A 23,396-nucleotide genomic window follows, 5' to 3' on the forward strand; every position below is an offset into this window, starting at 1 on the left:
AACTATCACACAGACCACCTTGGGTCTCACATTATTACTGTTATAAATATATAAATATCGATAATTATTAAACACCCCCAGTGACAGCACACTGTAATGCATAAAATCGGCAATCGCTCGCTTGACATAATATTTTGACTCAAGTTTTGACTTTTGACACAAGCTTATGGATCCGGTTTCCTTTTATATTATTATGTTATTCCAAATGTTATTCTCTTTGGAATGCGAAATTAAATTTTGTAATTGAAAATAAAAATAAAAAAAATTGTTTAGAATGATTTTCTTATAAACTTTATATTTATCGTAGTGAATATTGATATGATTACTAAAATAAAAACTTTCTGTTCATGAAACAATTCTTTACTGATTTAATTACATTGTGACGTGTATTTTGCTGATAAAGTGTTAGATCTTGTAGTTTTTATAGAAACTATCTTACTTCAATTTTTATAAATTAAATACATTAATCTTAAGTCTATGGATAAATAAAAGTGGTCAAGGTTAATAACTGTAAACGCACCTACCTAACATACACTTAAGATAAGTGCGGTCATTATGCTGTAATGTATTTATTCAATTACCTAGTTTTCCACTTTTGGTTATGCTAAGTGTAGTGGGTTGTGAACAACTCAGTACTTTAAAATAATTAAGTGTGTTGAGTATTCAGTTAAGAAAAAAATAAAATAAAATGTCTTCTTGGGTAAATGAAAATTCGGTATCATTCTTCCAATTGTTTTGTATAAAAGTTATTAAAACTGGTCGGATACCGCAACATATTGCATTTATAATGGATGGGAACAGGCGGTATGCGAAGAAAGCAAGTGTTGATAAAAAAACTGGTCATTACAGAGGGTTTGATAAACTTTCAGAGACACTTAAGGTCAGTATAAATATATAATTTAATTTGTATGTATTTTTAGAAATAAAGTTACTTTATTATGTTAATTTCATATTTTTTAAATATATTTTCCAATTCATAACTTAAAAGGTGCAATTGCAATGTGTTTTCTTCAGAATCATATGGTTGACAAATTGCTGACTAACTACTACAAGGTCTTGTGTTCATGTTTATTTATATTAGAATAATGAGATTTTTTTTATGTTGATAAAAATTAGAAAAGATAACTATTCATTGTTGTCCCTTTATTTCTCTTTGTTTTTTTGGAACCTTGTAACAGTGAAATGTGACAAATTATTGGAAAAATGTTCAATAGATTTTTATAAGTTTTTACCATAACTTTTGTTAAACAATTTTTAAAAGTGCATGTTGACATTTTGGGATTTGAATGAACTGTTGAAATAATGGTCCACAGGTTCGAAACCCAAGCTACACACATCTGGTCTTTTGTACTCACATCTGTATTGTTTATCAATTATTGTTTACTTTAATAGAGTAGGAAAAATCATGAATCAAACTACATACCTAAGAATTTTCAATAGGATTTTGGAAGGTATGCGAAGTCTGGATCAGGGCTGCATGGCGGAATAAGCCCTAAAAACCTCCACTATGGTAGAGGAGGCCCATGTCCAGCAGTGGGCAGTAATACAAGCCTGGTTATATTATATTAATATAAGTATTTACAAACCATTATATTTCACAGTGGTGTCTTGATCTGGGCATTCCAGAAGTAACCGTATATGCATTTAGCATTGAAAACTTCAAGAGAGGTGAAGATGAAGTTGAAGCCCTCATGGATCTAGCCAGAGACAAATTCCAAAGACTTTTAGAGGAAATGTATGTATGCAGATGATTATTCATGCTTTGGAATGGATGAAGTGTTTTCAGACTACATTTATTCTGTAACTTTGCTACATAATAGATTTTTTTAACATTGCACAACTAAATTAATAAAGAGGCCATACTACTGTATAGTTAAAATGAATACTCAAATTAAGATTTCTGTTACATAAAAGACAGGCCAATTCAGAAAAGTTGAGTTTTGGGAGTGTGAGATTAATTTGTATTATCACCAACAGAGTCAGTGTACAAATACTTACATAAGCAATATCATTTTCTGAACTGCAGCTAGGTACATCTATTGTAGCCTGAAATCACTTAAACAAGCTTGCTTTACGCTTTTGAGTTTTTAAAATTATATTAATAATTATTGAAGCTTTATTATATACCTTTGCATTGCTTTCATTTTTATACATGCACAAATGGTGAGATTAGCAAGTGTGAAATTTTTTCACTTGTATGATTTTAATTTGTTACCAGATTTCACAGGGTCTACATTATCACACTACACTTGGTATGGAATTACAATTGGTACCAGGTAGCACTTGATTAAAATACTATAGCACTAGCATTTAACTGTATATGGATTTAATGCTGTATTGAAAAAGATATTTATAGGCTCACCTCTTATTAAATGCGAGCTAACATAGCTGATGAAATATGGGTATGTTACAACTCTGCTTACCTCTTAAAAAGGAAAAGGCATGATTTTATCATGAAAAAGGTCGACATGTCTTTAAATGTGAAATATTACCATTTATTAAGACAAGGTTGCCTTTCTACAATTTTTGTAAATAACATTTCCAATGATATTTGAAATTGTTTTTTATAAAAAATCCACTATAGATCTTAGTTCCTAGTATGGAATAGATTGAGAAATCATTTATCACAATTATAAAATTGTATATCCACTACACCATGTTTATATTTTTATGCTCTATCTGTATGTCTTGTTTGTGAACTGTTTTGCTGATGCTTCATTTCAATTTTCTGTAGGTTTGAGAGGATCCAACAATTTTTCTACTTATTTAACAGTGATCAAATAAGGGACTGGGGAGTAAGGGTACATGTTGCCGGGCGACTGTCGCTGCTGCCATCGGATCTAAGATCGCTTGTCTCAGAAGTCATGCTGGCTACGAAAAATAACAACAAGTTAAGACTTAATATTGCGTATGCCTACACAGGTAATATAGTTAATAAATACAACTTATATTCATTAACAATTAAATGATTTTATTTGTTAATTATTATTTATCGTAGGTCGAGATGAAATCAGCAGAGCCGCGTCGCATATAATTGATGGCGTGAAGAACAATGAAATAACAGCAGATGACATTGATGATGAACTCATCTCCCAGTCTATGGAACTTGGCGAAGCTGAACTGCTTGTAAGAACTTCAGGGGAAGTCCGATTGTCCGACTTCATGCTTTGGCAGGTGAGATGGAGCTGTTCAATGATCTAATCACAGTTGATGCAGATATGTAGTGATTGTCACAAATATATTTTGTTTTGGCACTTTGACACATCTGCGGTCATTACACTCATAATGCCAAGTTCACCAATTTTAAAAGTTTTTAAAAAATATTTTTACTCTGGCTCTAAAACGACATTCCTTAGCCATTTAAACATGGACGTACCTAATTATTTGTGCAAGGACAAATTGGAATCTTTATCAACATAAATAAAATATATAACATTTCTTTTTCAGTTGTCAGACACAGTTCTATATTTCACTGATGTTCTTTGGCCGGAATTCAGCATTTGGAACTTATTGGCAGCAATAATACACTTCCAAAGGCATGCGCCACCCATCAAACCAGATAAGGAATTGGATTCCAGGAAAGAAACATTTTTGGAACACTTAGAAAACAAGAGATGGCAAGAGCTTGCTAAAAATGTTAGTTGATGCCCAAGTTTTTTTTTAAATGTAAATTATAGTTTCCATTATTTCATTTATTATAATTTATACTGTAGATAGTTATCAACTGTTTCAATTACACAAAAAGGCAACAAAGGGTATTATACTTTATAAATAATAACAAGTTATTTAAATTTGTATATTTAACTTAATGGTATGTAACATTTATTGCATAGTTTACTAAATTAGTCTATTTCCATTGCTTAATAAATTAATTATATTCTCAATATTGTTTTTTATTTACTTTCCCTTAATGGTATATTTGGAATAAGTCTTAGTTGGGTCATATGGTTCCCATCTAGACGCTGGGAAGATATGCTTGTTTCTTTCATACCAAGATCTGAAAACAGTAAGAAGTTTATACTAAGTATTTATAAAAATAATGCTGGCATACTTAAGCACTTGTCTCACCGCCGGCGAGGAAGCGACTTATGACTATTTTCTTGCTCAAGAAACAAAATAGATCTAGATCTCGTGTGAACAAAAGATAGTTATAAATAGTGGATTGTTGAACGTTTAAAATGCTGGTGAGAACTCTGTTGTTGGTTTGGCGATCAGAACATTCGCCGACAACTCCCACAGAGTTAAAACACGTACACATTACACAATATACACGCGCTCTTAGATACTGGTAAGTCTTTTCTTTCTAGCTCTACTCGCGTTCATCGTCAGCGATGGGACAGATGTGTTAACTAGAGTATAACGTACCTTAATAAAACTTTGCCTGCATGTGAATCTTGTTTCTCTTGTGTTGCATCATTGACTAGCCTAACATCATCAGATGCGTCGAATTGAAATAATGGACCACTTTTGCCCCTGGCCTGGAAATTAAAAGCTTTTACTAAAGGCAATATAAAATATATTAAAAGGAATTAACAAGGTGTTTATTTATTATTAACAGGAACACAGTTTTTAAGATAATGAAAAATGGCCTGTATCTTGTAGGGCGTTTTGATGATCGAAAATATTTATAATTGAATTTTTGAAGAAAAGCTTATCTTTTACATATAAATTATTATTAACAAGACAATGCTCGTGGCTACACCCGCGTTTATGATCATTCGTAGGAAAAAATTTGCCTTTAGAACTCAGGGGTAATATAGCTTACTGTTAAGAATGAATTTTCAAAATAGGTTAAGTAGTTTTCGAATTTCATGCAATGTGCCTGAGGTTATCAATCTGGATAATTGTGATAATATGTATGAATGTGGTCCATATAATCAAGTCTCCATTGTGCTTATAAGTTGGATGTATTATAAATGACTTACCTTAGTAACAATAAAATCATAAAATGTGTAATGGTGTGGCAGTATTAAATCTTCTTTCACATACATTAACTGATCTGCAGATACCGTCTTTAACTCACTGAATTCGGGCCTGAGAGTGTCTAGACATCTTTGCAGGAATTGGTATATTGAGTTTCCTGAAAGCAATGTTATGTAATAATTTGCCAGTAAACCAAGAAGGTACCATTTTATCAATTGTCTTGTATCATACCTTTCTTCAAGGTGACATTCCTCCTATGGCCAGAGCCATCCCAGTAACTGAAAGTGACAGTGATAGGTTCGTCCTTCAGGCTGGCTTGTGTCATCACCCACTCCAATCTTAGTTCCTCACGTAGCTTTAGATCTGCCTCCTCCCTCTCTCTATCTGGCAGGAAAGATGTGTCTACATCAGGATTTTTCCTAATCTTTTTTAAGACCTGTAATTTCCAATGAACGGTTAAGGTGCATTCAGATAAGTGATAAGATCGTATAACAGAAAAATACCACAAAACAAAGGCAATTTTTTTTAAGTTACATAAAGGTTGACACCATTTCTTTTTGCCTCACCCATATACTGCAGCTGATGCTACGACCAAGAACATATAACATATGTGCAGTGAAACAAATAAAGTGAATTTTGCTCATTTTGACACTGAACAGGACTCCTACTTATTTTGTAGACTTTATCACACAAATTTTAGAAGCACTATAAGAAAGAAGTCCAAACTCATCTTGTGAATATCCATCTTTTCTAAGGGTTTTAATTTCTGTGAAGATATTGTCACCTAATTTTAAGATAGCACAGATGGAATCTAAAGATTATAAATTATCACTTATAGTAGCTTTAATAATAACTAGTTTGAAGAATAAAATGTAGGTATTACTTGAATATTTCATGTGAAAAAAATATTTTCAAACCCTCTCTCAACTCATTGAGCAACCAACAGAGCCTAGCCAAATGCATCCTCATCCTCCTTAAAAAAAATTTGATTGAAGTATTTTTTAACAAGTTTCAAATTTTCAAAATCTATTGATGCATATTAAAATGCAGAAATTAATTATGGAAATCATTCACATATGAAATAAATCATCAACACTTACAGGTTCTTCTTTATCTCTCCAATTTGACATCTCTGGTTTTTCATCACTAGATTCAGCATCTTCATCTTCTTCATCGTCATTTAAGTCAAATGAAAGGGCCTGAATCTGAAATTATCCAGGGTTATTTTATTGGTTTTAATTTATATTGTTGTGTGATATGTTAATATTTGAAAAATATCTTGTTGATTTTAATTCAATTTAATTTGTATGGAATATATGCATATAACATAATAGGTAAAATTTCAGCCATTTTCATAAATGAAATTTCCAATGATAAACCCAATAAACCCTACATTAAATAAAATAATAAGTTTGTACCTGCCGTTTCTGTTTATTTTTCTGTGCTTGTTTTGCCTCAATTTCTTTCTGTCTCTCTTTTTCTTTCTCTGCTTTTTTCTGTGCTAATTTTTTTTCCCTCTCACGAACTATATGCTCCTGTTTGGCTTTCATTTCATCCAGTGTTACTAAACCGATGGTGGAGCTCTTTAATTGTTGTTCCACTGCATCGTAATGTGTGGCGAATTTATTTTCAATGTTGTGAATCTTGAGATCTTCTTCTATTTTCTTTTTTCGAAGTTCTATTTCCTGTTGAGCCTTTTCTCTCTTTTTCATAAGATGCATGGCTCTGCCAGCCTCTGATGCAGCTCCTTTGTAGTGAGCCATGGCTAGGGTCTTGATTTACCAGAGAAATAAGTTCCGACTACTTTAGAGGGACCAAGGTACAATCTATGTAACAAGATCCTTTGTATCTATTTTATTAGTTCTTCCAGATACTTGTCAAGGATAGGCTGTTGCACTTTACCTGCACTCTATTTTTTTTAAATCTCAGCAGCTAAATAGCAGAACTAGACTAAATAGTACTGAGCACTACATAACTTTCCAGAAATTGGCAGAATAATATCAACAAATTTCAAAACCACAGATAACACAGTTATGACAGTCTTTGTTTTATTCAATATGTCAATACTCGAAAAGTTGGCGATGAACCTTTTGGTTTATTTACTGTTGCCATGTATTTTTATTTAGAGTTGTACGGACTTTATTTCCTTTGCTTTCCTTTCATCCAATTCTTTGGACTTGTTAAAAAAAATCAGTGTATAATGACAGGCGAGGATACTGACTGAATAATGATTATTTGCATCGTTGCAAATTTGTAGGGATTTCTACAAATTCATTGGGTCTTGATATTTTGGCGGGGATCTGGATATTTCATTGATTGACATAATGTCATAAGTCTGGATGGATCAAAACCACCCTTAACCTATCCCGGTTCGGTCAACTGTCGTGACGTCATTCGTGTCATGTCCTTAGATCTTATGCATTCATAAAAACGCGCGATTCTCAATATCTTATTTATGAAATAGTCCAAATCTGGGGCCTTTGCGTTTGATAAGCTGACTTTGTATTTTGTCGTGAAGTAACGAAAAACTTGTAGCCCGCAGATTTTTGTACCCAAATTCCCCAAATTTGACTTTGATTATTAGGGAATTTGATAAAACGGTATTGGCATCCCTGATAATTTCATTGCGCGCGGTTGTTTCCAGAGCCGGAATAAATAAAAAAAAAAAACATTGCGCGGACGGGTTGAGTGCTATTCTCCCGTTGCCGGTATTTTAATTTTTAACTTCGGGTGTTGTGATTTGGAAATCATGGAAACTATATTGTTACCATCACCGAACTGGTTTCACGTTGCAATACTAGCGGTTAGTAAGGATGGGTGGGTCGTATATGGAGGACCAAATAAAAGTCTTTGTGTTTTGGAACCTCTACAAAAGAATAAGGATTTAACAATAGATGATGACCAATGTTACAAAGCTCACGTTGTCCTCAAAGCGCATCCAGAGAAGTAAGAACATTTGTATAGTTTTGAGTACATATTTCATTCTATGCTGCAAATGAAATTTTCAGCCATAGTTTTCGTTCGATAATTATTTTTTTTATAATGCTCCGTTTGCACCTGGGTAGTTGCTTGCACCGCGCATGGCAGATGAGAACTTAACAAATATATTTTTTGTTTTCGAAGGTGTGCAATGGATTTTAATTTATATAATAATGTTTTATTCTGTGATGAGTTAAACCAAGTGGAACCGAAAATCGAATAATACGGCCACAGAAACAAGTAGTTTTCGGTGAAATTCACGCCTCTGTCATTCAAGTAACTCTCCCTGTGTAAAGCAGTCATACATTTTCACCTTGCATATATTATATGCAAGTTACCCTTCAGTTATCTGTTTTCAGTGCCTAACTATAGTTATTTTATATGCAGGATTGTCAGTGTAGATATATCTCCTGACTGGGCCCGGAAAAGATGTTTTATTGCTGGCAGTACAGATGGAAGTGTCAAACAATGGGCTCTAGAAGGTTCAGGCAAGGATATCAAAGTCAAGCCTGTACAGAGCCATGATTTTCACTATCTTGAGAAGGAGGTACTACATATTTAATCAGACAGTCTCAGTGCCTGGCTGATATGTAATTTGTGCACCATTTTAGTTATATAGTATAAATAAATAAGATTTTCAACACAATTATTTAAAAAGATATAAATCTAAATAATATTATAATTAGTCAAAAATGGTTTCGGGGATGTTGCGGAAGCAGAATTTTTGTCATTCCCTACACAAACATTTTTTTATGATGTATTTAAAAATCCCATTTTGAAGTCAGTTGAAAAAGCACAGTAACATGATTCATACTACCAGAGCGACTATGGAAAAAGTGAGAAGCATTTTTGCTGGCAAAGTGTAATATTTTGTATAATTATATTTCCAATCTAGTGATATACTTCAACCCACATGATCACCAGGCTCTTTTTGGGATTTTTTTTCAAAGGTTTCCTAAATTTTCGCACATAAAAATACTACTTAAAAGGAAAACTATTCTAGAATTGAAATTTGAGGATTCTCCCCAGTGCTTCGCAAAGTAAATTTAGTTAATAAGCCATTCATATTGCAGTAGTGTTATATTGTTATACGGATAAATTTATTGAATACAGGCCTTTTCATATCATAAGATCATAATTAAACTATTTACCACAATATTCATAATAAAAAAATAGTGCATTTAATAAATATAATGTATTTTCAGGGCCTAGTCTTATATGCAGTGATTTATACTGCATAAATAAAAAAAAATATGTCTACATCTGCAAAAGTCTGCATTCATTAATGCAGATTCAAATACGAATGTCGCAATTAGTTCGAAAGTTCCGCAATTCCTGTAAATATCCGCAACATCCCTAGTTTGTACAGAAGTCTGGGTGTTTGTTAGAAATAAACAAAGTATTCAAATTAAATCTGAATGGATTTGGAGGAAATTGCCCACACAGACCAAATTCTGGCGTAACAATATTTTTTTAAATTAGGAAATACACAAGCGTTTAAGAATTCTCTTTAACACTCAGCATGTTGGATATTATTAAATAATACTAATGACATTTAAAACCTGATTAACAGGATGTTGCGGGAGTTGGCTACAGCTTGGGATCATTTGCAATAACCGTTGGTAGCTATGGTAATATTGTTAAATGGGATCTGCAATCCAATGTGGTGAAGTCAAACGCCCACTTTCTGAAAAACTTTAGGCCAGTCTGCATGGCGTGTTCCCCACATGTGCCTTTATGTGCGGCCGTGGGGACAAAACAGGGCGTCATATTTGTGCTAGACTTCAGCGGTAAGTGGTTGTTGTGATTATTTTTTAGATTTATACAAGCTATGAGTTTAATTTGACAATTTTGTGTATAAAAATGAAAAACCAAGTATATATTTTTTTAATTTGATTTTAAATATTTTTTGGTCAACAAGTTAGTTGCTCTCATACAGATGGCATTTTATGAAATGAAGTGATCAATATACAATGTCTTATGGTGTGGTCGAAATGAATTGTTCTGTGGTAGAGTTACTTATATTGTTTCCGCTTTTGGATTGCATTGTTTCTAATAGTAGAACGAATTGTGTTAGTTATATATTAAAAGTATGTATTAACAGGTCCTGGTAAAGTAATGTATAAGGTACGTGGCCAAGATGAAGAAATAGTCAACATTAGTTGGTGTCCAATGCTCAAGGTTACTATTAAGAAAACATATAAAGAATCTCCAGGTGAAGATACATTGAGCTTCACAAGTGATTTTGACACAACTGATATTGAAGTTGCTGATAAAGTAGATAATGTTGAAAACAAAGGCGCACAATCAGTAGCAGCTGCAAATCCTCTAGAAGCATCTGGAGTAATAAAGAACCTTCCAGATGATAGCTTTGATGATGCTGTTGTGGTGGAAGAGGACTTGTTTGATAAGTACAAGGATCATGAGGCAGATGAGTTTGGACACAAGAAATACGAACCAGAAGAAATTGTAGTTAAAATAAAAGAGAAAGCTCCAGAAGGAGACTACTTATCTGAATGTTTGAAGCTGAAAGAAGATATATTGCAGAAAAAGAAACAAGAAGAACAAACAATACATTCTTTGGTTGAGGCTATGGATAAAACGCATGTAGATAGTGAGAAGGAACCTGGCACATCCAAGAGTAAAGTGACACAAGTTCGTAAATCTCAGACAGTGTGGAAAACAACCACTTTTGGGCACAAACATATGCTGGCTTCAGTTGGTAAATTTGGGTAAGTATACTAAAAGCTTGGGGTTGAGGGCATATATTACTGATAGATGATAGTGATAGATGGCGGGCATCTTATTAAACAATCTCAATAGGTACTACTTGATTGTACTCCCAGCACGCAGATATTTAAAAAAAGACTATTGTAGTTGACTTTGAAAAATATTAATTTAGTCTGTATATTTACCGAGAATTATTAAGAGTTCATTTGTAGTGTCTCAAGATGATTGCATTCTTACACAGTGTCTTATAATTAAATTGCTCAGTTGTGTTGTATTTCATGAATCGTTCGCGAATGCGAATATACGTTACCGATAGTTTTGTAATATGCAAGTGCGAATAACTAGAATTTCAGAATATGTTGTATAAACATATTTCTTTAATAGTTTACGTTTATGCTGTGATTACTAAACATTTAAAAAATATTAGTCATGATTTAGTTCCCACATGGTTGGGTTTTACTGAGTGAAATTTTAGACAGAATTTTAGGATCTTATTGCAAATGCAAAAACATTTTTGCAATCCATTAGTGGTCATTAGTGCATATGCGAATGCTAAGAAAGAAGTTATAAGTGAATGCGAATATTCATTAATTATCTAATTTAATTTACTTTTTTATATGATCATGGCAGTGATCTCACTATATTTGGTGGTAAGTGGAGTGGGGTCCAAAACGAATGTCAACTGCTGAGAGATGATAATCTCTCACATGTCAATATACTTATACCGGCCTGCAGTGGCGAAGCGTCCATACAAGCCGATTCCCACCGGCTTCCCTTTTAGGTTTTCGGTGTTATTAAACAATATATTTAATAGGTAAATTTAAATTTACAACATATCAGACTGGACATTAATTATAATACCTTAACTTATTAATAATGATCAATTAATAATGACATCTATCGGCCAGTAGCCCGACGTTTGTTAATTTAATCGCTATCGATTACTTATTTTAAATAACGTTAGATGGCGCATCTTGTATTTAGTTCCTCAGAAATTCCGTTACCTAAGCGAAATTGTGACGCCACAGGAGCAAGGTAACCCGCTGTCAAGCGGCTTAATGTCGTAGTATATTTTTTAATATAGATGGCAGCACTTTCTATGACTTTCTGCGCCAGTGTTTGTCGAAATCGCGCGGAAGATATGGGCAAAGGTAACCCGAGCTAGCTCGGCTTCACGTTAACCGACTTTGTATAGTTGTCACTTTTTACGTCCATCAAACGTCATAATTTATTATGCTACTAAGTTGCGGTGTTTGTAAATTGTCATATTCATTTTATTTTTTGATAGTTATGTGATATTTAGTTACCAGCGCTTTGTTTATTTATAAATTACAAAAATAAATGTGTATTATAATGGAAATAAGTACCTGTGATCAGTTTAATGTCTACCTTTACGTAAGTATATTATTAGTCGGTGATTTCACATATTAGTATTTAGATGGTAAAATATTGGAAGTAGATCTGAAAGTTTTTGATTTTAGACACAAAATGTTTGTTAGAAGAAAATAAATATTATATTTTACTGAATTTGAAATAGCACCACGATACAAGCAAAGTTAACGAATAACCTTTCTTGATTATAATTTAAATTAGTAATTATATAAGTTTATCATGTAGGTAGACTTAAAATGTTGGTCTGTTTGGCGATCGTGATACTTATTTCTATTACATTTACAGTTTTATTTTGCCAATAAACAGTTACTTTTAGGTAGGTAGTGTGGTTATTATTTTAATACTTACTTTTGTTGCTGTTATAACAAATTAATAGGTAATTACTTATATTTGTGATTAATGGAAGAAGAATTAACTACGTTTACTGTTCGATTTTATGAATGTTTCAATTATTTACGCATAATAGGTAATTTAGTATGTATGTCAACGTTTGTTGATTTCGAATCAAGACTAATTCGTTGTCTTAGTTTTTTTTTTCCGATAAATTGCCCCCGATATCTTAACTTACGACCAATTTTTTTTACACCGGGTTACCTTTTGAAAAATTTCACCCTTCGCCACTGCCGGCCTGATTATACATATACACAGGCTGATCACGGAATGCGACACAGGGGCCACTATGGCGGGTTTTAACACTTTGTGTACGGTGATCGCTATCTGGGCGTATACAAGATGTATCCCATCACTAGCAAACTAGTATTTAAATAAAATTGATATAAAAATAAATATATAACACCATAGAAATACATTTTATTGATAGTCATATTTACCTTACAGGGGAGTACGGATTTGGTCAAGGACTGGTAAATTAGTAGCAAATTGTGCGGTGCCAGTGAACTCTAGCAAGGCTCACAGGAGCAAGGCGCCGAACTGGCCCACGCTGCTGTGGTACAAACCTAACTGCCTTCTAGTAGCTGACGGGAAAAGCGATCTGTTGGAAATCAATCCTCTTGTTATTGATGCGTAAGTGTTTGCATTCATATGAATGTATTTTATTAATGAAGTTATAACAGTCGCAAAGTTAAAAAGTTTATGTTGTAGAAGCGAAACAATAATAAATTTTGATTATAAAAAAGATGATATAATTATTTGCACCCATTGAAGCTAAAAAATAAGATAATATTCGGAATTATATATTCTTGGTGATATAGCATTAAAATTTCAAATATATATTTGATATTCCCTCCTAAAATGATTTACACAATGTTTGAACTGCACTGTTGATTTATTCTTAATTTAACTAGTACTAGGTACCTTTTTATATATTATATTCTCTAATATGTATAATTAAAGGCCAAAGGATAGTTGTAAAAAAAACTTAAATAACTAAGTCATTATAATTTTTTATTGAATACACAGAAGATACTTGTGTATTATTTTTTTTACAATTGTCATCCATTATTCAAAAACTTATTTTTTTTTAGTAAAAACAAGTTAGAATGGAAACATGTGCATTCCTTGCACAAACGTGGGCTGTATTGCATAGCATCGCAGGCGCCTCGAATCCAGGGGCCGACGGAAGCCCACTGGCCAGTGTGGACCGTGTCCCAGGACAGGAATCTTATAAAGTTCGACATGAAAACTAAAAATCCGATTGCTACGTACGGATCTTGTGGCGGGTACATCTATAAGATAGAGGCGTGCCCGTATGACGCTGGCAAGTGAGTTATTATTGTAACATTATTGTCTTTGCAAGTTTTTAGTCCGAATAAAGATTTTTAAATGCATTACTCATGAAACTAATCTATTGGTTGACTCTTTGTTGTGTATGGTAATGTCATTGGTGTCAATATTTTTGTTCTTGTTATTAATACAGAATATCATTATTGCAACTTAAAATCTTTTTGACTCCCTATGAAAAAGTTAAAGGTGTCTGTATGTCTGTCTGTGGCATTGTAGTTCCTAAACGAATGGACCGATTTTTATAGGTTTTTTTCCAAGCTTCTTCGAGATGTTTCTTAGCTATAATTTAGGTAGATCTATTCAGGTGTTTAAAGATGCTGATTTGAAATTTGGTATACTATCATTTCACTAGTACTTGCAACTACTGCGTTTGTGACAGAATTGCGGTGAGCGTCGGCGACGGTGCGGTGCGAGTGTGGCAGACGGACACGCTGGAGAACGACGACTCCAAGCTCGGCCCCGGCAAGCTCACCACACACTGGCAGAACGTGCAGGGCAAGGTGCTCAAACTCGCCTGGCATCCAATCAGGGAGAACATGCTGGCGTTCTCCACTGCTGAAGCTAGGGTATGTATGAATGTGGACTAACTCGGAATATAAATATCTCGCCAAGTTGTGGTAGGATATAGAACAAATTTCTTCTAAGTGACAACATTAATATTAAATCGGAAAAGTAAAAGTGATGCTTCCTAAAGTGGGTGTTTATTTTCCAGCTCAGGCTTTGTCAATGTTATTAGTACCGTCAGCAGTAAATTTGTTATTATTTTAACTGATACTGAATACAAAAAAAAATCATTATGTCCGATCCGAAATTCGAACCCAGAACCTCAGAGCGGTGACGCATCGCGCATGCAATATAACTACGCCATTCAGACATTCGACAGTAATATAACTATTCAATATTATATGGGTTTATGGCTTAATTGACCGTGCAGGTGGGTATCATCGACACGAGCGGTAAGAACGAGAAGCCGGCGAAGGCGCTGCTGCCCGCGCTGCGCGGCGGCGTCTACTCGCTGTGCTGGGGCGACGGCTTCAACCTCTACGCCTGCGGGGGCGGCGAGCTCGTCATCTACCAGGCCGACAAGAAGGACCAGTGTTAGTCACGTGATCAACATATTGTCTTCTGATTTTATTATGTCTTCTAATTGTCTCCTTGAATGCTTAAAAATATTTGGATTCATGAACTTCCTTACCTTGTATAGGTTAAATAAAAAATATATATACAGTCGAAAATAGAACCACCTCCGTTTCTTAAGTGGGTTAATATGTGGACATATTCACTCATGAAAGATATGCCTCAATTAATTAAAGCTATTCGAGCTGTAATCACGATAAAGGAGTTGATGATTTACATTTACCAGTCCCGACGCACGTGAACGTGGTGGTGGAGGGCCAGCGGTGGGACCTGAGCGAGGTGCAGTGGCGCGCGCGCGGGCTGGTGGTGGGCAGCGGCACGGGCGCCGTGGCCGTGCTGTCCGCCGCCACGCCGCACACACTGCTCGCCGTCGCCTTCCCCTTCACGTAATCACACCATCTATCACCTACTTATAAGTGCTGTTGGTACCCAATTAAATGGTGATAAATGACCGTGACAAAGCGCAGTACAATAGGGTACCGGACTCATTTTTGTTCTTAACAATTATCAAATATTTACATAATATAAATTATAACACCAAAGAAATTATTAAAATCCAGTGAAAAATCAACAAGTTATAAGCATTTGAATTTCGGTGGAAGGGGTAATTAACAAGAAACAGATAAGAGAGAAAATATCCACATGTGACGTCATCGGGAATTACGACGCGTGCGAAAGAAAGAGATGAAGCGATATCCCCACATCGCGCCCACTTCTGCACATTACAATAATTTAAATATGAATTACTCGCTCATTTTTTAAACAATTTTTATGCTGTTTTCGCAGAAGTGCTTCTTTTTCGTATTTGAAGCCATTACACATAGAATAATGTACAAAATCAAGCATAGGCCGGTCCCCTATTTTAATCGTCCTCTGATTTGTTGTTATTATTTCTGCGCACATTGGGACATGGAATTCCTGGTGCTGCAGTTTGGCTTTGTGATAGCCTCATTGCAAATAGTTTTGTAAAATGTGGATTTATAATTTTTATTTAATATAATTGTATGTATTTTTTTTCATTGCGATATATATAGCATGTCTTTGCACCGGAGACATCAAAATATATCATAAGAAAATGATCCGAATAAATTTAATTAGTAAAATATACAGAAATTTGTTTCGACACTGAGTTTTGCATTCATGAATTATAAGTTTGTTGATTCGATGAAAAGGAATTATTATAAGTTTTATCTTTATAGTAAAATGATCTACACGATCGACTGGCACCCGCAGCAAATATCCACTTCTAACGAGGAGTCGCCGTTCAAGAATCTCATCGCTGTGTGTTCCCTAGACAAGCAGGGGGATATTGTCATTTTGGAATTTTGTGACAATGAAGGTGAATTTGGAAAATTATTTATATTTGAAGATAAATAATATTTCGTTTGTTATTTTTCCATACAGAGTAAAAAACATTTCAAATTGAATAGCAAAGTTCCCCACTAAAAGAATTCCACTTGTGTTGATAGCAGATACGAAAGAGTTGAAGAAGTTGAAGACGCTGTCGGCCCACAAGGCGCCCGTGCACGACATCACCTGGAGCCCACACCGCGACGCGCAGCTGCTGTCCTCGTCGGCTGACGGCACTTATAAGGTATTTATTATGATTATCATAAGGTTTATATCGTAAATATCCTGCTTTGGTAATAAAACACACATAGAATGTTGACGTAGTAATTGTAATGTAATGACTGAGTCGATATTACGTTATCGATATCGGTACGGGCAGTTCTGAGATGAATTCGATGTAAAACAATATATTTTACAAAGTTTTAGCGCTGGCATGCGAATGGAAATTTATTAATTAATTTCCTTACCTTCAGTAACAACAACAAAAAATAATTGATTAAGAAGGAATTAACTACGAGTTATGCCGGGTCCGAAAAAATTAAGTTCGAAATAAAAATTAGTAATACGACATGGACATTAGTATATTTTTGCGCGTAGTCAAACACTCGTACCTGGTCGCGTGCGATTGCTCGGAGCTATAGTTGAGTGATGTTTAATTTGTGGCGCAGGTGTGGGATGTGGCCGAGGGCGTGGTGTCGCACGTGCTGGTGGGTCCGTGCGCGTCGGCGCTGTGCGCCACGTGGAGTTCGTTCCCGGCGCAGGCGCACGCCGTGCTCACCGGCGGCAGCGACTACTCGCTGCGGCTCTGGGACATTCGCAACTACCCCGCTGAGGCATTCGACGGTACGCTATACGGATCACTAATGCCCATAGAACAGTAGTAGATATTTGACTATCTATTAGGTTTACGTGTTGATGATAATTAATAATTTATATATTTTATAATTAGGGTAACAGTTGATGGTATCAAATTGTTTTGCTTCACCCCTTGCATATAAAAATATATAATTTCTTAATCTATTTTCGCAGATTCCCAATACCCTCAACTGCTTCTAAAGAAAGACAAAAAGAAGCTGAAAGATAAGCGAGAAATGAGGAAGAAAGAAGAGTACATAGTAGAGCCAGAGGAGCAGATCGCCGCCACGCTAGACACGAAAGTGAAGTCTTCCAGGAAATATTTGCTTCCAACCATTTCCAGGCAAATGAACAATGGAAAGATTGACGGGGCGCGGCGGGTGTTCAAGAACTACATGGCCAAGCAAGAGGGACGCGTGTACGTGCCAGGGGCCCACGATAAACAAGAATACGACTTGGAATATTTAAAAATATTTGGCAGTATGAAAGACGTCAACGATGTGTTGGATAATGAGAGTGAGTTACTTTTATAGAACTAATTAACTTAATTTGACGTTCAGTTTCGATATTAACAATTCACGAATTGTGTAACTGAAAATTAAATTAAAACAGTGCGCTAACCTTATTTGTAGCAGCTATTTATTCCAAATTTATAATACATATAGAAAAAAATATATAATATTTATAAAATAAGTTATCTTTATGTTGTTTAATTAATTCTTAAATGTAAATGCCACTAAAACTTGATTCCATGCAACTTCTAAACCACACCTCATATTGATTTGCAATCAACACTGTATAGACAAGGTATTATGAAACAATTTGGAAGTTTTAAAAAATTCAAAAAGATCTTTATTTTATTTTTTTAATTTTAAAATTTTTTAATTTTAATTCGTAAATCTTTGCATATTTTACGGAATTCGGGCGACGTAAATGTATGGAACAAATGCTCAAGGCTATTTGTTCGGGGGTGGGCCTTAAGGTCTGAGTGCATATATATTTTTTTTAAATTAATATTTTTTTGATCATTATTTCGTTGCGCCATTATGATTTTATGTAATTATTTGTGTACAATATACTACGTCATATTTTTTTTTGCAGTGGAACGTCACTTGGAGACAGGCAACCTCGAGCCGTGGATCATCCTTTCTATATTCCGCGGCCACATCGAGGACATGATCCAGTTCGCGAGCCAGCGCGACATGCTGTGCCCTTATCTGCTCAGCATAGCGCCCTGTGTCTCATTCAAGTGAGTTATTTTTATTGCATATTTCTCTTCTTAATGAAGGTAATATACCTTATAATACTGTTCATTGGTATAATCTTCTTTCAAGCCCCCCCGAGACTATGCTTGTGCGCTCGGTCTCCACACCGAACACACGGGGGATATTTGTCGCGGCTCTAGGCACACAATTAAGTGTGCATACCTCATGGTTGCCAATTTACATTGAGGTCTGTAATGTCTCGCGAACAGTTCTTAGCCTTCTCCCCTCCAATCCTAAGAGGATTCCTTATCCTTGCCCACATTTTCTTCCCATCTATCCCCTCCCGACTTTCCTCCAGGACCCTACAGTCGCCAAGCGGGAGGATTCCAGTAACCTATTCCGGGGTTTCCCCCCATGTTGACTGCGGAGTTTAATACACAAAAATAAAAAAAAAATCATTCAATAGTCTTGTAATTACTATGGCATTTTTTGCTAATAATTTCTTATGAGCAATCTTATATTATATAATTTTTGGTTATCTAAATATTCAATGATGTTTTTTTTTTTAATTTTTAGGTATTGGAAGGACGCCACACAGCTATATCTGACTCAAATAGACCGTCTGGTAGCCAGAGGCGAAGAAGAGAGGCTTAGTGGTATGCTTTTGTTCCTTATTTCTCTCATCAGATCATTGAAGGTCTTTTGATTGGCGATGTCCATGATGTAATTATTTTACTGTGACATTTCAGGCCATTTTGTTTTAAATATTTTCTATAACATATTTTAATTTTCGTAGTCTATTTAAAACTTACTGAATAAAATAGCGTGGTACTTTTGTTTTATTTGAATGTAACTAAAACTGGTAAATTGCAGAGAACCGTACGTACGGCGGTCCTGTGTTCCGCAAGGTGGCGACGCTGCTGAGCGTGCACGACGTGCGCGGCGCGGTGGCCGCGCTCATGGACGCGCGCCTCTACCGCGAGGCCTATCTGCTCTGCAGGATCAGGTACCAACCACTCACCATCATTCCTGCCACCTCCATACCACCAACGTAGCGGTCATGTAATTAAACTCTTACTGGGCCAGTATTGCAATGTTGTCACTTGTACTTTTCCATCCCGTTCTACTGTGGAGTTTCGATATGTTGCACAAATTGTGTGGCATTTAATTTTTAGGACCAACTTGCCTGCTTTATGTCAATCTCATCTGGGAAATGGTATCCCGCGGAAATGGAAACCACATAAGTATGGTAGGTACCAGGTACTAACCTGGACTGGAAATCCAACCAAGACCTTTTAGTTTTATGTGATGGAAGCTACTCCTCCTTATAATAGACCGTAATGTACAGGAAATGACTTGTCACGGTTATTATTGTTAATTTTCAGATTCATGGACAGTATCGCTGAAGAGACGCTACAGCAGTGGGCAGAAGCAGTTGACTATGCAGGAAATACCATTCAGGCAGCTGTTTGGTGAGTACACTAGAAAAAGTTATGGTTTTACCTGGTAGATGTATAATGATTTAATGGTAAACCATTAATTACTTTGCTTTTTGTATTACCTTTATTCTATATATTTCTTTGTGTATAAGAATAAACGGACAAGTGAAGATTTTAACAAAGTAAATTCTCTCTTTACTAAAAGAGAAAAGTTTCGCTTTATTTTAACCAGGGAACATATGAATTATTATTATATAAATTATAGGGCTTTTTGATGAATAACTTTTGTCAGTTATTAGCATGGTTAAAAATATTATGTTCCTCCAAATTAGTTCTTATAAATGAAATCCTACACGAATTTCGGGCACGGCGACCAATCTTAATGGAGATCAGCGAGGTATGCATGATATTATAGTGCACAAGTGTGTGCACTATACACAGGTGCACTCTCTGTTCCTTCACTCTCGACTCCAGTGAGACGACAATCCGACATGACCGGAGATCAGGCGTAGGACCAACCACGTTACATGCTTTCTAACGGCACGGTGGTATCCGAGCTGCGGCTGAGTAATTTTTAAGACTGAAAAATCCTGTCGTAATTATTGTTGGCCGATCGGGGATTCGCGCCCAGAGACTCAGCGCAGTAATCGTACTCGTGCCGCGTACGCATTACCACTACGCCTCCGAGGTAGTCGATAGCTTGTATAGTATAAGTGCCAAGTATACATATATTTTTCTCTTTCTTCCAGTTACCTGGTGCTTGGAAATTTAAAACAGGCGGTAATAACTCTCAGCAAGACAAACATCCCAGATTGTTTAGCCCTAGCAGCCGACTTAGCTAAAGTGACCGGCCAGACCCTGTTTGCAGACCACATTGAGAAGAAAGTGCAAATTGAGAAACTTCAAATAAGTGCAAATTCAGGAACCGATGATACCACTGAGGACACACTGCAAGAGTTGCCATTAAGGGTTGAACTATTCTTGGTTGCTGGCAATAATGAGGGTGACAGTGAATCTGTCACTAATGAGGACTCCGGTCTTGATGAATAGGCGACATCCACTCTAACAATGTTTCGCCTGTTATAATTAAACATTTTAATGTAATCCCACCACTGTATTACATAAAAATGCATTTACTATATGTTAGATATGTTTTCAAAGATAATTCTACTATTAGTACTATAAATCAGTATTGGATGTGTAGTTTACTACTGTTGCATCACATCTTCGTGTATTGTTGGGTTTATTTTCCTGAAACTCGCAATAATTATTTTGCAACTGGAATATTGCTTTTGCCTTATTGGATGAAGTGGTAATTGTGGGTGTAATCGTAAGTCTAGATAAAAATGAATGAAAGACTGTTTTTATTTTTTATATCTTTGGAAGATCGTAAAGATCGAAGGGCATATTTTGGCCCGAACTTTTTAAGTATAACTGAAGTTACCTTTGATTGTTTTTGATCTGTATTGAGCTTACTATTAAGTTGTAGTTTCTTCGAAAGTTTAAAGTATATCCATTATATTGTAGTAGAAGGAAACTTTGTAATATTATATCTGTATGTGGTTATAACATTTTTGAAATTAGTATTCTCCATTTCATATGTGTCTATATTAATGGCTAAAGGCCACATAACAATAATTACAGTAACAGGTATTTTCTTATACTATATTATTGTACCTCTCTTGTATGTTGCATGAACATTTGTCGATATCCGTCTTTGTAGTAATAAATATAAGACAGTGTAATTATCTCCCAGTTCCATTCGAATTACGTAGGAATTCTTTCAATATAATGGCTGTAATAGGCTTTACTTAGGTACTATTATGCTTTTAAAGTGATTTGTATAAGTTGGAACGTCAGTGGTATAAGTTGATATTGTTAATTTCTTTTTTAAGTGTCACTGGTAATTGTTGGTTGTGTTTATTATGTGGCGCCAAAACAGTGAATATCAATTAAAAATTGTGTTCATGTTATGTTCCTCATTTACTCAATTAAGTTATTTACTGTTTAAATATTGATGTTATTATCGTCAATCTAGATGTGTCTGGGACATAATAAAACAATTATGAAAAATCAAACATTTATTTTAATATAGGTACCATCAACATTAGGAAAAAACAAAATGACTAAACTTTGCAATGGAAACAATGTGTAATTGAAATATGTTATTTTAAAATTAATTTGTGCATAAATTGAACATGGCATATGCAACTGAAGTGTGCAGTATTAAAAAAGCTAACATTTTATAGACATTGAATATCAGCAATATCCACATACAAAACTTTACACAAACATTGAAATATTAAGTACTAATAATACTATGTATTGTACCGCATGGAAAACATATATCTATGAGAACATTCATTGCAACATTACTTCTAACCATGCAACATCAGATCGCCCGACTGCCCATGCGCATGAAGGGAAATCGTACGATGAGCAAAATACGATAATTGGATCTTTATGCCAGCTTAACGGTAGGCCTATGCTGACAATTAAACTAAGTCGCAGATTTTAAGTCGCTCTCAAAAGGCTGCCACCACTTATCAATTGAAAGTCTAGTGATCCGTATAGTATAACAAGATACCAATATCATGTATCAAATTAACCATGACACTATGGCGAAGAGTTCTGTGGCGTTTAAGTTTCGGCATACGTTTAGCCTTTATCAAGTGACGATATATTGGGCGTTAGCAAGTCAGGCCGATCGTTCCGCTGCAGGCAACAATGGCACCAATACCTCACAATATTTGTAAAATCATTCGATTCCGTCTAATCATTCCTAGTAAATGCTTTTGGAATGTCAATAGCATTCAGTCTTTTATTTGAGACGAAAAAAAGTGCATAAGGCCCAAGTTTGTTGAAAGAAAAAAAAAACATTTTTCCCCCATTTGGTCCATCAATTCTCTACGTTTAATATTTGCTCGTTTTTTGAGATAGTTAATGTGACCTTTCACTGTGTTATATGAATAATATTCTATAACTTACAAGATAAGAAAATATATACTTCCTTTTATCTTGATAGAGAGAGAGATGATCTCACACGCCTACAAAGAATAAAATTAAGATAATCTAACCTTTCAAATAGTAAAGCACTTTAATGACAAAATAAATAAATTTAATTCACATTGAGAACAAAGGACAAATGGGACACGCTTTGCAGCCGCCCACACAGCCATAATAATATTATAATTAATAAAATCTGAAAAATATACAAATTTTACAGATGGACATCACACAACACTCAACCATTTTCTCGATGCTTGCGTTACAAGCTTATCAACAAAAAGCGAGTGTACAAAAATTAACATTTTACATTCACCGCAATTATGTAAATTGTTTTCATAATATAATTTAATAATCATTGAGTATTTCATTGTTAATTATACGTAAATCAACAAGTCCAGCTTTCGATTCAACTTCGTTTTCCGCATCCTTGTACTTGTACAATTTACCTCAAGGAAGAAGGTTGAGACTCATCATTGGTTGGATGGATCTTCATTTTCTCTATTGGCCTCTGACTTGCCTCGTTTCTTACAAATGTTGATCAGTTTGGCGTTGATGTTTTTCAATTTTTGATTCTCTTTCATCACGTCGGTCAATTGCTGATTCTATACAAAAAAAAAAATAAAAATAAAATTGC

At 34.9% G+C, this 23,396-nt stretch overlaps 4 protein-coding genes across 6 annotated transcripts in view; 2 read left to right on the plus strand and 2 right to left on the minus strand.

Annotated features, from left to right (window-relative positions):
• Window positions 1–137: 137 nt before the first annotated feature.
• LOC115453111 (dehydrodolichyl diphosphate synthase complex subunit DHDDS) lies at window positions 138–3,884 on the plus strand. 2 transcript variants are annotated; one of them, XM_037441406.1, is made up of 5 exons: window positions 138–880; window positions 1,602–1,735; window positions 2,735–2,922; window positions 2,999–3,174; window positions 3,448–3,884. In XM_037441406.1, the coding sequence occupies exons 1-5, from the start codon at window positions 689–691 to the stop codon at window positions 3,643–3,645; spliced, it is 888 nt and encodes a 295-aa protein (XP_037297303.1). In that variant the 5' UTR covers window positions 138–688; the 3' UTR covers window positions 3,646–3,884. The 2 variants fall into 2 exon arrangements, with proteins under 2 accessions (XP_037297303.1, XP_037297304.1); XM_037441407.1 differs by having other exon boundaries at window positions 140–880; window positions 2,774–2,922.
• Window positions 3,783–6,972, minus strand: LOC115453113 (protein FAM50 homolog). The gene is made up of 6 exons (XM_037441405.1): window positions 6,342–6,972; window positions 6,024–6,128; window positions 5,155–5,359; window positions 4,926–5,080; window positions 4,366–4,478; window positions 3,783–3,997 (listed from the first exon to the last, which is right to left on the minus strand). The coding sequence occupies exons 1-6, from the start codon at window positions 6,684–6,686 to the stop codon at window positions 3,898–3,900; spliced, it is 1,023 nt and encodes a 340-aa protein (XP_037297302.1). The 5' UTR covers window positions 6,687–6,972; the 3' UTR covers window positions 3,783–3,897.
• Window positions 6,973–7,567: 595 nt separating this feature from the next.
• LOC115453108 (gem-associated protein 5) lies at window positions 7,568–21,831 on the plus strand. Of its 2 annotated transcripts, none has more exons than XM_037441579.1 (18): window positions 7,568–7,869; window positions 8,290–8,449; window positions 9,476–9,692; window positions 10,007–10,634; window positions 12,862–13,047; window positions 13,509–13,745; window positions 14,147–14,333; window positions 14,702–14,864; window positions 15,131–15,290; window positions 16,104–16,243; window positions 16,374–16,498; window positions 16,923–17,097; window positions 17,284–17,625; window positions 18,211–18,358; window positions 18,891–18,970; window positions 19,188–19,320; window positions 19,700–19,786; window positions 20,503–21,831. In XM_037441579.1, exons 1-18 carry the CDS (start codon window positions 7,673–7,675, stop codon window positions 20,801–20,803), a joined length of 3,666 nt encoding a protein of 1,221 aa, XP_037297476.1. In that variant the 5' UTR covers window positions 7,568–7,672; the 3' UTR covers window positions 20,804–21,831. The 2 variants fall into 2 exon arrangements, with proteins under 2 accessions (XP_037297476.1, XP_037297477.1); XM_037441580.1 differs by having other exon boundaries at window positions 16,377–16,498.
• Window positions 21,822–23,396, minus strand: part of LOC115453106 (kinesin-related protein 4) — a 31,918-nt gene continuing 30,343 nt past the window's right edge. The window contains exon 27 of the mRNA XM_037441578.1: window positions 21,822–23,364. Coding sequence (XP_037297475.1) covers window positions 23,233–23,364 — 132 coding nt within the window. The 3' untranslated portion in view covers window positions 21,822–23,232. The remainder of the gene's footprint in view (window positions 23,365–23,396) is intronic.

The sequence above is a fragment of the Manduca sexta genome, chromosome 22 (assembly GCF_014839805.1).
Source record: "Manduca sexta isolate Smith_Timp_Sample1 chromosome 22, JHU_Msex_v1.0, whole genome shotgun sequence".
NCBI classification, from domain to species: Eukaryota; Metazoa; Arthropoda; class Insecta; order Lepidoptera; family Sphingidae; genus Manduca; species Manduca sexta.

What these genes read in the sequence shown, in the direction of transcription:
- LOC115453108 (XM_037441579.1), top strand. Translation starts at nt 7,673, where the DNA reads ATGGAAACTATATTGTTACCATCACCGAACTGGTTTCACGTTGCAATA. An exon ending in AATCCTCTTGTTATTGATGC is followed by an intron (nt 13,048 to 13,508) that starts GTAAGTGTTTGC and finishes ATTTTTTTTTAG; the next exon opens with TAAAAACAAGTTAGAATGGA. An exon ending in GCCGTCGCCTTCCCCTTCAC is followed by an intron (nt 15,291 to 16,103) that starts GTAATCACACCA and finishes TTATCTTTATAG; the next exon opens with TAAAATGATCTACACGATCG.
- LOC115453113 (XM_037441405.1), bottom strand. Translation starts at nt 6,686, where the DNA reads ATGGCTCACTACAAAGGAGCTGCATCAGAGGCTGGCAGAGCCATGCAT. An exon ending in AAAATAAACAGAAACGGCAG is followed by an intron (nt 6,129 to 6,341) that starts GTACAAACTTAT and finishes GGATAATTTCAG; the next exon opens with ATTCAGGCCCTTTCATTTGA. An exon ending in GCAGGCAAAGTTTTATTAAG is followed by an intron (nt 3,998 to 4,365) that starts GTACGTTATACT and finishes TACTGTTTTCAG; the next exon opens with ATCTTGGTATGAAAGAAACA.
- LOC115453111 (XM_037441406.1), top strand. Translation starts at nt 689, where the DNA reads ATGTCTTCTTGGGTAAATGAAAATTCGGTATCATTCTTCCAATTGTTT. An exon ending in TATTGCGTATGCCTACACAG is followed by an intron (nt 2,923 to 2,998) that starts GTAATATAGTTA and finishes TATTTATCGTAG; the next exon opens with GTCGAGATGAAATCAGCAGA. An exon ending in CCGACTTCATGCTTTGGCAG is followed by an intron (nt 3,175 to 3,447) that starts GTGAGATGGAGC and finishes TTTCTTTTTCAG; the next exon opens with TTGTCAGACACAGTTCTATA.